General features: G+C 39.8%; 1 protein-coding gene across 1 annotated transcript in view; it reads right to left on the bottom strand.

Moving 5' to 3' along the window:
• Positions 1-834: 834 nt before the first annotated feature.
• The window catches only part of whrnb (whirlin b), a 91,505-nt gene continuing 78,793 nt past the window's right edge, over positions 835-13,546 (bottom strand). Inside the window, exons 9-12 of the mRNA XM_053481667.1 lie at positions 12,905-13,523; positions 11,354-11,535; positions 8,231-8,347; positions 835-1,919 (exon numbers count right to left, since the gene is read on the bottom strand). Of these exons, the coding sequence (XP_053337642.1) occupies positions 1,737-1,919; positions 8,231-8,347; positions 11,354-11,535; positions 12,905-13,523 (1,101 nt within the window). The 3' untranslated portion in view covers positions 835-1,736. The remainder of the gene's footprint in view (positions 1,920-8,230; positions 8,348-11,353; positions 11,536-12,904; positions 13,524-13,546) is intronic.

Consider the following 13,546-nt stretch of genomic DNA (forward strand, 5'->3'; position numbering starts at 1 on the left):
ATTGAACAGTCCTCACAGACGCACAGATGCGTGCCCTGCGCAAGCTGGTGATACTGTACGTTACCTAATCCGATTTTTAGGAATTAGGCGTTTAGGATCATGATTCAAATATTTTCTACTTGTCTCTTCACTGTACTGTGCTTGAAGTCTTCTGTAAATGCCAATCGCATATATGCCTTGGTTTATAAGAAATGTCAAAGCAAGTCCCGGTTTGACTTGAACACCCCGTGTATGTTAAAAAGGAAAAAAAAGCATGTAAACGTTGTTTCATGACTAATGAAGGACAATCAGGGTTGTTTACTTAACTAGTTGTCTTTCACATTGCCACCGCTTGACTGATAGCTGTTATGTTTCCAAAAGTTCTTATGAAGTGCCATTAAAAAAATTTGATATATAGTGCACTTCCCAAACAATAACACACTGCAGTCATAAATATTGTCCGTAGTGTTGCTTCACTAAGGATAAAAATATTTAAAATAAAAAATCACTTACCGTTCTAATATTGCTCTATATTGAGGGTGAGAATCATTTAAACTCACCAATATGGGCTGTGAGAAAGTAATACGAACTCTGGTGAAGATATTCATCTCGACCCTCCTTTACCTACTTTTAATAGGCTAACCTGTTTGTTTTTTTTTCGCTAGAAGAGCCTCTTAATGGTTCTCCCTAAAGTGCACAAACATCATCCTGTAACATCCCATCATGCACATTTTTAATATCGTTTCCCATAAAGGTGCCAGTTATAATGTATGAAAGTGCTTATAGATAGCTCTTTAATATTTAAATTAATTCAAAGTAAAAAAAAATTTTTTTTCAAAGGTCTGGATAGTCGTTGTTGTTTTTTTTTTTTTTTTACTTTTATATGGCTCATAAATAAGCTCCGCCCCCAGCTATGACACTGAATCTCAGAATTTTTTTTCAAACTGCAATTCGTTGTATATAATTTCGGTAAGAGCCTGTTTGTCAATGTTTACGCGGCACGTGCAGTTCCACTCACAGACAGTAGAGGGCTCGATATAGTATTAAATGCTTCTTTAAGTGTGTCCCATTTTTTAGACCAGTACAAATAAATCATTCCTAAGAGTCAGGTTGTGATGTGTGATTTGTGCGTCAGATTCGTTTTTTGGCACTGCATGAGAAATGATATTCAAGCTAACAGTCTTCTTCAGCGTTTCATAAGCCTAGCATTGTTTTGCCCATGTACACAGCCGCATCCAAAGTGCTATAAACTCTCCATCATTATTTAAAATATGGGACAGGGAGCGGAATGAGGGCAAGCCACCAGCCGCCCATATTGCTCATACTCAGACAAAGTGGATTTTAAGCACTATCCATTAGCTCTCTCCATCTATCTCCGGTCTGCACTGGGATGTCCTTGAGCACGGGGCAGAGGCGAGTCATTTCAAGCTTTGGTTTTTCCTGCTGCTCCACAAGATGGATTTTAATAATCAACCTGAAACCTCGGCGCTTGTCCTATTATCATATTCCTACCTCACAAACACGCACGGATCCCGGATGCCTTTTGGGACACAAATACAGCATGAAAGCAAAGCAGGACCTCATTTCAGTGACCCTGAAATAAGCAGGCAGCGTGACTGGGTAAGATGAAGGATATTTTTAACTTGTGGGACTCCAGCTCGCCCAAGTCCTCCTGTATTCGTCCTTACTGTCCACTGGTGTCCATGTTTAATAAGGTGCAATGTCTATCGAGGTCCATGTAACGTTTCTGTCACCTTTTATAGGGCAACATTAAAGTCGTCGATCAGGAAATCGATGTAGTCCTTCTCTTTGGTCTTAAAGGCCTCTGCGATGACACGCGCAGCGTCTCGATGCTCCATGCCTTTGAGAGACATCCCGTTGACCTCCAGGATCACCTGACCTACGCGCAACCGTCCACATAGATGAGCCGAGCCCCCTTTCTGAGAAAACGAGAGAGAAAGAACAAAATAATACAATTTTAACTATTTTATTCATTTGTTTGTTTGCTTCTTTGTTTTCACAAGGGCTGTTCAAGCCAAACTGGGACTTTTGATTCTGCAGGGAAAAAAAACACGGTTATGAGAGTTAAAAACTCCCTTTATCCCTCTATATAATCCCCAGCTACACTAATGTATGGTAGAAAGTTTTCTCAGTGCACCAGAGCCATGATCAGACTTCCTGCCAGACCTCAGGTGGCCGAAACGCTGGCCTCCCAGGAACTCCTTTAATGTCCCAAACATGTGGAGATGACTTGGAGCGCTGTCAAAAGTAGCAATAACTCCCTGTAATGTGAAAAGGTTGTTTGATTGATTGTACAGTTCCCAATTACCGATGCGTCTTTTCCCCAAGGTGGCAACAAGATATCCGTTGCTTTTTAACGATCGGCCTTCTTTAAAATATTTTAAATGTTTTACTAAGAGACTCATCAGTGTACTGCACTTAAGGTCTGTAAATGTCAATCAGCCTTCCTTCACAAGAAATTTCAGTACAGGTCCCGGTTTGACTTGAACACCCCTCACACTTACAAATGTACTATTTATTAATTTTATAATATTATTTGAAACTAATTTGTGACTTTACAGTCCGTTTACTATAGCATGTTACATGATTACAAACTTTTAAATATTACTTTTTTAGTTTTCTTATATTTATTTAATTAGTTATTATCATTATTATTATCAAGTGATTTTTTTTAATATATTTTCCAGTTTTTAGTTAAATGCCTTAAATCTAAATCTTTTTACAAACATTTTGTTCAAAATGACCATTAAAACATTCAATTGTAATTAAAATACACTAAATGTAACTGAACTGGCCACTGAAAATAAGATACACCAGGGATTTTTTTTTGGAGACTGGACAATTGTTTAAAAAGGTGCAAGAGAGGGGAAAATGGGGGCCTGATGTGGCACTTTGTATTATGAAGTCATTAACTAGCCTCGTGTCAAAGTAGACGAACTGTTCCAATCTGCCACAGAGAGAAACAGAGCCAGAGAGAGAGAGTGAGAGAGAGAGTGAGAGAGAGAGAGTGAGAGAGAGAGAGAGATGTGGACAGATGGTTGGACACAGGCCAGTCCTGACAGCTCCATGGCTGCACCTCTGTTCTCTCATCAGCACTTATTAGCTTTGCAGACCTGAGAGGTAGTGAACTCCTAGCACCATCCCTACAGTTCCATAACGCACTGCTCATGCCTTGGCAAAAGCTGGAGGACTCTTAACTCCAGCAAGAATGTCATATGTTCAACAATACAGTCTGTTTAAACATAAATTTGACTGCTTTACATGACTGCACACACTGTCACTCATTTGAATGGAGAAGTCGTCTTTTCAAGCATCTAATTCATCTAAGTCCATGACATTCTCGCCAAGGCTCGTCTCTGGACACAACTCCAAGGTCTGGTTTCAGGTGGTGGGTCCTGGTCACCCTAACCTGGGCATGCTGGACAGGTTCTTTCTTTCAAGGGGTCTTTAGTCTAGCCTCATATCTCATATTGGTTTACCAAAGGTGGCCTTATCAGAAGCGAGTTAAGCTCACAACCTGGTGGCAGCGACACAACCAGGCGGTTTAAACTCTTCACCATGACACTAAGTAGACCAATATGGCGCTCGGCTCCACCCCCTGGCTTCAGCTGCATAGAGAAAGAAATGACCTAATGTCGATTACTGTATGCACGCAACCTTCTCTGTCTGCTGCTAATGGCTTGACAAATACTGCATGATGATGCACGTACTGTAGCATGTTATTTACCAACATCTAGCAACTTTTCCAGTAGGCTTTAGCTACTTTCCATTGAAAATACAGTGGTACCCTGGCATACAAACCTTGGTCTTTACAAATTTTTTGCCTTAAGAACTGAAATTTTGCAAGAATTTTGCCTCTGAATATAAAACATTTTGGTACACACGTACTTCCGGTTGCACGCACATCTGGTTGCACGCACATCTGGTTTCGTGTAGATCTGGTTGTGAATCCAGGACCATTTAAAAGTTGTTAGCGTCAGCAAAAAGACGCAAGTTTACACAACTGTTGTGTTTTGGTTTTTTTTGCATTTAGTGCAAGATTTAGCAAAGACATAGCACTATGGATACCAAGAATTTTGGCAAGGATGGTAGCAAGAAAAAAAGGGAGCCACTTTCAGTTTGTTTGTTTTTTCAGCCAAGAGTGATCATTAAGTTAAGGTAAAATAAGGGTTAACATTTTTTTATTTCATATTTTACATAATTTAAATGTTTTGATTGTTTTTATATGCAAAGATATGATTATAGTGTTGAAAATTGGTAATAGTTTCAGGTGTCTGGAACGGATTATCTGCATTTGCATTATTTCCTATGGAAAAATGCGTTCTGCAATATGAATTTTCACCTCAAGAACTCGCCTCCGGACCGTATTAAATTTGCATGCCGAGGTACCGCTGTGGTTGGCAACACCGTTCACAGCGGAGATGAGGTAACTAGGAAGATGCCGTCATGAGCCTGATTTCTTGTGCAAGACCCACATTTTTTTGAACGACTGTACATGACACAGACATAATGAGCACTGACACAACCCCGTCATAAACATTTATAATGTCTTATTCTAACAAGCATCATCTGTCACAAGGGACGTTTTTTGTCAAATCTCAGTTTAAACTTGATTTAGCAAACGATTTAGGTGACAGATTTTCTCCCTGAGATAAGGATCGTGTGACCTTTCTCCGCGCTGCTGTCATGGTGTAATAAATTAGATTCTTATGCTGGAGTTTTCACAATCTGCCAAAGGTACAAGAAATACTGCAGAAATGTTCAACTGCTCATTTTTCTAATTGACCTCCTCTGCCAGTGTACGTTACATCATCGCCATTATCTATAACTCTGACATACCAATAGCACATAGAGCTGAGCTCCAAAATCTTTTCATAAGACATTGTCCTACGAAAGGAAACATTTGTCTTGGATTTTAAACAGTTTATACGTCAGGTGATTATTTTTTTTCGGAGTAAAATGTTTACAAATCCTCAAATATAATTGGTGAAGGTGTTCATATGTGTGTATATATTGATGCCCTCGCATAGTCATAAAAGGTTATGGTTTCCGGGAGGTGGGAGGTAACTGAGGGTTTATTTACTTTGTTAATGGACTTAAGTACATGTTTTACATACCTGTACTTTATTTGAGTTCTTTATCAGCGAATACTTTTACTCTGCCCTAAATTACAGCTGTAACTTTACTTAACTACATTTTTATGTGGTGTTGTGTTACCTAAGTGGTGTGTATTATTTAAAATGGGAATTTCACCACATACTGACTATTACAGTATATATATACATATATATATATATATACATATAATTAGCCGACCTGTGACGGCTTCTATAAGAACAGCTTACACATGGACTTGTAGGTTGAAAGACGGACACTATTTTTGACTTAAATTTAATTAACAAACGTAAAAAAAAAAATTCTGATTAAACAAAGAAAATATTAGCATTGGTATGAGGTTTTACATTAAAAGGCTTTTAACATTTATGGAAGAAGTCTCCTGTGTCAGTGCATTCATAAAAGTTTTTGAGAATAAGTATTAAACATAAGCAATAAAAGGAAGTAAACAAATGATTTAATAAAGGAAGGAAGGAAAGGCTTCGAGATTATATATTAATTCTGGAAAGAGAGTACCAACGATTCTTTTCCTAAAACACTACCACCTGTGTGCTTTATTTAAGCATTATCACATGAGAGGGAGTGCTGTTGTACTGAATAGCAACATGGTTGTGGTGCTGACAAAGATATCATAACCGTGCCGATATCCAGCACAACAGCATGACCTCGAGTGTGATATTATTTTTATACAACAATTGCAAAAAACTCCATTTATTATCATCAGATCATAATTAGTTTGTTAATTTAATCAGTCATTTTGTTCCGCCAACACATACCCGAATTGCGAATGGCAAAACTAGCGCATGGCAATTACTGCAATTAACAGGGGTGAAAGTTTTAAATTCATACTGGTACTACTGTATGTACCCAAAACTTTGTTCTATGAACACACTCATTAATGTACAGCAGAATGCAAGTACATAAGACCAGCATGTACTGTAGTTCATATAGAAATAACGCATTAATTACAGTTATTACTCCAGGCAGGGGTCAAATCAAAGGCAGACAGCATTAACCACGAGCGTGGGTTGGAACTAGGAAATCATACAAGAAACAAATGCTATGAAAGACAGGAAACAGGAAGCAATGCTCAGAAATGCACCGTACAATCAACTAGACTTCGGAACAAGCAGGTATAAATAGACAAACTAATCAAAACATGAAATCAAACCACTTGGACACAGAAAATCAGCAATGACATCAAACACAGGGGCGCTGGAATAGGGCGGATTCATGACGCGCTCATTCACACCTCAAGGAAATTCAGCTACAATATGATACCCACATTTGATTTATTAGAAGTTAGAAGCACATGCCTGTATAACATGTCCTTGTATTTTTTCTCTTTAATAAATGACTGTTCCCAAGTGCACAAAACAAGGACTATAAAGACATGACAGGGTGTAGACCGCCTCGTGCCCTACAGTAAGTCTCCTAGGATAGGCTTCAGGTTCCATGACCCTGAATACAGGATCAAGCCGAATAGACAATGCGTGAGTGTGTGAGTGAGTGAGTGAGTGTGTGAAATAAAATAAATAAATAAATAGAATTGACTTTAATCTTACAGCCCAGAACTTTTGCATATGTTCGAGACAGATTTCCCACACTGTCGTCACGGTCGATTTCGACATGTGACACATGAGTGGGTGAATAAGAGTCTTTAACAAGCAGCACTACAGTGTTGTACAGCTCTGTGCTGTGTTCTAATCATGAAAATGGCATCTCAAGAGGTCGTCGCTGGGGTTCGACACGGCACTCGGCACTGATGAAACTCACGGCAATCAAAGAGCAGATTAATTGTAATGCTAATCTTTTTTTGTTGTTGTTCATTTGACATTAAATATGAAGCTTGAAGTTGTTTGAGTGAAAACAGAGGGTTCGTTCATGTAACTCTTTTCATAATAATAATAATAATAATAATATGTATAAGTCCCAAAATTTTAAAATGGTTTATTTTTTAGATTATGTTTGGAATTATAAAATGGTTTCGTACATAATAATGTAGACAAGATAAACATACTGTATATAACAAAATTTGAACAGAAGAGTTAATTGTTTTTTTTTATTTGTCATTTGTTTTCAAAGGAAAAAAACAGCAGGAACTCAACAAGGCAGTAGGGAATTAAAATGTTTTAAAAGGGACCTATTAAGAAAATTTCACTTCTTAATTATGTTAAGACATTCTGGTGGGTCTGGGGTGTGTGTGACATGAGAAAAATACATTCCCTGTTTGTTGTTCTTTTTTTATTTTAGCATTGACCAGTATTAAACCAAGCCCCTCATAACAACCCCCCCCCCCCCCCCCCAACGCTTATGTGACCTCATACTGTATACTACAATAAAGAGAGTTTGAGGCACGAAGGAAGTGAGGTGTATTTCAGCTGAGGCATTAACACACACACTTCAGGTGAGCTCTAATAACTTGTTAAAGAAAGATAGGACAATATGGGACCTTTAAGAGCTTGTGGGATGGTTTGCTCTGCATCATCCTTATAATGAGACGAATAATCACTCATGATAAAGTGTAATGCACTGCTCGGTTCTAATAGTTTAATTGTCTAGCTGTTTATATCACTAATATTATGTTTTATGATTCCATTTTAAAATCACAACTATCCCATGTAAAACACTCCGACTCACGATCACTACAGTCTCCCCAACAGGGGAAAAAAACTAAAATAAAAAAGGAGACAGCGAAAAGTGTTCTACTGCAGGCAGAAGACTATCACATCCAGAGGTCAAAGAGGTAAAGTTAATAGTAAAGCAGTTAAATCCCGTAGCACGAATGATCTGTAGGCTATTAATCGCATGACTAATTGGCTAACAGGCAGTTATACGAGCAACGCTGTTCCATTGACCCACAGCTTAAGTGTCCACCAGAAAATTGCTTTTTAAAAGGACCATAATGTCCCGTAGCGGCTTTCCGGCTGAGCCTGGCTGGTTGATGGTTGGTTAAACAGACCGTCTCATTATCGCCGTCGTAGAGTTTAGAAGTTGAAACCGGCTCGACTTTGGTTTAAAGCGTATCGCCCTAACGGAAGCGTTTAACACCGAATTAGTCACATTAATAAACGGCTGTAGTTTGGATCAAGTCAGTGGTGATGCTGATACACACCTGTATAGTTGCGATGCGCGGAAGAGGCTGTCTGGTGTTGGCGCCACCTTCCACGGCGATGCCCAGTGTATTAGCACTCTTGGACACCCGTACCAAGGTGGGCACAGACTGGCCAGGCTATAGAAACATAAACCACACAGAAACAGAAAGGAAGAGATGGAGAGAAAGATATGAGTACAAAAGAGAATAAATAATGAACGTTAAAAATCCCGTCAAACACCCACGATCTACCAACCCTGGCTTTGATCATCAGTGAGTCGTCAGGAGGCTCAACAGTTCGCTGCTTGATAGAGCTATTACACGTGATTGCTTTTAACTTTTTGGGGGTTGAGCTCAAGAGAAACCTGTTGGCTCCTGTCTCTTCAAACACACTCTCGTCTTCATTGTACTAATCGTTAGAACTTTTGACTCCGGAAACTTCCTCAGGTTTTTTTTTTTTATAATTGATGAGCTCTGAAATTTAAGGGCTAGATTCTTTTTCTTTCCTTTCTTTTCCCGGAAAGGACCCATGAGGAAAGCATAACAAAAGAACTACACAATACTGTAACACCGACTCATTATATATTTTACCTCGATTTTATTTTATCTTGAACATTTAAAGCATAAACAAGAACCAAAATACAAAAATTATATTAATCAAAAATGATGAGTTTTTTTCTCTTGTTTCTGTCTTGTTTTATTTCACAACCGGTGCAAGATTTCAGGTTTTACCTTTAAAGATATACATCTTCGATAACTATCGCACAATTCAAAACCATTTACTTATTATTTTCTGATTTTATGTATGAACATAACAGATTTCGATTTAATTATTGCAATGCTTGTTTTCCAGATCACTTTAAAACAACACCAGTGTCATGGCAACCGGAAGTTTTTGTCTTGTTAATGTTGAGTAAATTTTAATTAAATCTCTAAAAACTTTAACGAGTCCTTGAGGGAGAAAAGAAAAAATCCTGATACTTTTTGAAATGTTTTTCAGATTATTCATTTGAAACTCACCTCACGGTTATTTCCACCCTCAGGAAACCCTTTGTCCTGAGAGCCAGTCGGTTTTTCGACACCTCTCTACTGGGGCATGAGGATGTGTACTGGGGGATCTGGGCTTAAGGCTCTTTTCCTGTATACATCACGGTGCTACACGCATAACTCTTTCATCTTCTAACTTCAGGGTCTGCTCTCGGTATCTAAACTCTCAGTATTACACATTCTGCCAATACACACAGATCCAGTCAGTTGGTACTTTCATGCTGTTCTTTGCACAATTATTTCCATTTGCACTGTATTTATTTTGTCACGAATACAACTGCATCGTAATACACCGACTACATCAAAGGTTGCACTGCATTTCACTTCATTTTACCTATAAGTATTATTCACTCACTCATCTTCTACACTGCTTTATCCTGTATTCAGGGCCGCGGGCTACCCGGAGCCTCTTCCAGGAGCCTACAGGGCATGAGGCGGCATACACACCTGAACACGCCAATCCATCACAGGACACGCACTCACGCACACACATGCTCGTTTACTCTTTATGGGCAATTCATGAACAGCAATGAACCTAATCTGCATGTCTTTGAACTATGGGAGGAAACCGGAGTACCCAGAGGAAACCCACCAAACATGGGGAGAACGTGCAAACTCCATGCACACAGAGACGGGTATCGAACCCGGACCCTGGAGGTGCAAGTTGACAGTGCTAACCACTACGCCACCGAGCTGCCTATCAGTATTATTCATTTATGTCCTTTTTAAATGATTATTATTCACATATATGGTAGTTTTTAATCAGTGCACTAGTAACTTTGTACTGTGTTCACTGTAACTTTGGTCGGCTCTCACATTTACCCTGTGTCTACTGACTAGTATAATGATGTAAAATATTTCAATATAATAAAAAATATTTTAAATATTTAATTAAATCTACTGTACAACCTGTCTCTTCATCCCTATCTGCATCGTTATTGGATATCGGGAAAGAGTGCATCTATCTATCCATCTATCCATCTATCTATCCATCTATCTATCTATCTATCTATCTATCTATCTATCTATCTATCTATCTATCATTCTCCATATATATTCGGCTTTCTGTCCTATTTTCCAAGGTCATCAAAAGTGACTTAGATAAGACTATAGACTCAGATCATGTTTAAAGCTAACAGAATTAAATCCTTGGTGTCATCATTTTATAATCATTTGAAGATAGAATATTAAATAATAAAAATTTTAGCCATAACTGTACACTGCCTTTCCAAAAAAACAAAACAAAACAAAGACACACACACACACACACTCTAAGATTTCATTGATTGCCTTTAGCTTTGATTAGAGCACACAATGTGGTGGCCAGTTCATGTGTGAAAATGATTCCTCGTGCTCCCAGAACCACATTCTCACAAACTGATCTCTGGAATATGAAGCAAAACTCCATAGATGTGAAAACCTGGTCGTTCACTACATTCAGGTCGTCAGCTGACTTTATTATTATTTTTAAGAACGTTGCTTCGACTAGACCAGAGCAACTGAAGCAACCCCTGCAGTTCTTTTGTGAGGACATTCGTGTATCGCCAAACTGAATACAAAATAGATTTTATACAAATAATTCAACATTTATATATGTTCGCATTTGAGGTGGTAAAACGTGGCAGTTTAATAATGATCCTGCAGGTGGTACGCTCTAAACTATTCACACAGCTCAATTATAACGAAATCAAGAAAAAATTATATTGAATCAGGACATTTATAAAATTGTAATCTTACAGAATTGCAATACAAAATAAATAAGCGCCTGGGTATCGCCATAATATCGTATTGGGACGTCCCTGGTGATTCTGTCCCTGGTGACGACTGTCCTTTGAAGCAATTTTAAGACTCGGGCATCATATTGTTGCTAACCTTTGGTATCATTATGCATTGTGCAATAGTAATCATGTAGCATCTTTGCTCCATTACCTCGCTATCTCCTGAATATAATGCTAATTATAATAATAATAATAATAATAATAGTAACATGTTTTTCGGTAGACCAGTTTATGTTTATAAATGTGTAATAAAGACATCCTTTAAAGAAAATATTTTTAGTCTGTATCACTCGGCTATGTCGGGCACGCTGGTCCTCACCTGGTGATTGGGAATCTGTCCTGTTCGTTCCGCCCCCTGAGGCTCTCCTGATGCATTCTGGGATACGGCTTTACCAGGCCGAGGACTGCTGTCCTTGCACATTCCCGCTGCCTCTGCAATGTCCACGCCACTATCCTCACTCAGGGTCTGTCCACTATCTGAGAGCTGGGATAAAGTAGCCCCTGACAACACACACACACACACACACACACACACACATATTAACACACACTGAGATAACGCAGTAGCTGTACCTGCAATGAAAGCTTACAAAACAGTATGAAACACCTACGGCTTCAGAGGAATAAAAGTGCAGCCACACATCACACTCCCACACGTCAATGAATATAGACACGAATCCATAAACACACAAGCATCAATGCGGAAATGTGATCACACACTTTTTATAAAGGAAATTTACTGTCTGTTCACATTTGGGCTATTCTTTCTTCTTTGTAACCCGTATGTTTTGTTCAATACTAAGCAACGGAGCAACGAAACTCCTTTTCAGGATATTTCTTCAGATTTTTAATTATGCAACTATAAAATAATACTTAAAATATAGCAGCTAAATTGGCAACAACATTAAGGCCAATGTCAACTAAACTTAATCGATTTAAAAAATATTCGATTTAAATACTACTTTATAGTACGAAGTGGTATCAAAAAGTGTTGAGACTCATGCGCCACATATCTGGTCGCTTTAGCGGTATGTCCTCCCTCAGACGCCTTAAAAACCTGCCAGGAGAATCCACTGTCTACGTTCTGGCTCCTATGGACAAATTCTTGATCCGCAATCTCGTAAATTTCTAAAAAGATAATAAGAATGCGCTTAGTCGAGCTGTGGACCTGCCTCGCCCTTTTCTGTCTTTATCGTCTCAACATGGGGACGGGTCATCCATGACACACTGATGGAGTTCTTGGCAGATTTGGTGCATTGTTTTTTCTGCTCCTGGGTCAGCAGCCTGGGGACGAACTTGCGGGCGACACGGCGCATGATCAAATCACATGTGAGGATTTGAGGTGGCTTAGTGGTTAGCACTGTCGCCTTGCACTTCCAGGTACTGGGTTCGATTCCCACGTCGGGCCTGTGTGCAAGGAGTTTGCATGTTCTTCCCATGTTTGGTGGGTTTCCTCCGGGTACTCTGGTTTCCTCCCACAGTTCAAAGACATGCAGATTAGGCTAAGTGGCGTTCCCAAATTTACCGAAGGTCCTACCACCATCATCCCAAATGGGAATAAACTAAATGGTCACCATTGGCCTTCACACAATGTCTCTGTGGCAGATTTGTCCAGTTTCACGCAGAATTTCACATTCGCTCTTTGCTCTAACATACTGTCCATAATTCAATATCAGATGTAGTAACGCATGTGGTCAAAACATCACCAGTTGCACAGTGTACACAATGTCTTTTGGCACACTGACTTTTGAAGGTCGGTGACTGTGTGTGCAGTCTTGTGCTGGAACCTGTTAACGTGATACAAACTAGTCTCAAAACTTTTTGATACCACCTCATACAAGCTATAAGTTTAATAAAAAGTTTCTCTCACCTCGTGGTTGGATTCGCATCGCCTCCTCCGCAGACTCCTGTTCAGCGTTGAACATGTGGTGGCGTGCCATGTTTGGACTCAGACTGGGTGCCGAAATCGTGACCTTGGGTTTTTCCGGGCTGCAAGGTGGTGGCGCAGGTATACGCAGCGAGGGCGATAGAGACGGGGAGGAGCGAGCGGACACGCTAGGGGTGGGGGTTGCAGCTCGTGAGCGGTTTGCAGATTCTGAATGGCGCGGCAACATGGCCTCCGGCTTGCTCATCAGAAATTGGATGAGGTCTTTGCCTGGAGATGCAACTGATGGTCTGGAGTGATGAAGAGAACATGGAGAACAACGATGTTGGGAGCAGGGAGGAGGAGAGCGATGGGAGATACAGGGGGATGAACTGTGGTGGACAGTGCACGGGGAAGTGTGAGCCGAGCAGGACGGGTGTATGTGCGGGTCCGCGTACTTAAAAGCATGGCTTTCCTGTTGCATCCTGCAGGGGGCAGTGTAGAGCAGGTTGGTTTGGCACAGTTTAGACAAAGGGCGTTTGAGCTGGACCTTTGGACTCCCGTGTCCAGGAGGAGGTGGGGGTCTGAAATGAGGTGGAGACTCGATGCGGGATTGTACTTCGTCCTGAAAACGGTATGAATGAACAA

This window comes from Clarias gariepinus, chromosome 21 (assembly GCF_024256425.1).
Source record: "Clarias gariepinus isolate MV-2021 ecotype Netherlands chromosome 21, CGAR_prim_01v2, whole genome shotgun sequence".
Taxonomy (NCBI): Eukaryota; Metazoa; Chordata; class Actinopteri; order Siluriformes; family Clariidae; genus Clarias; species Clarias gariepinus.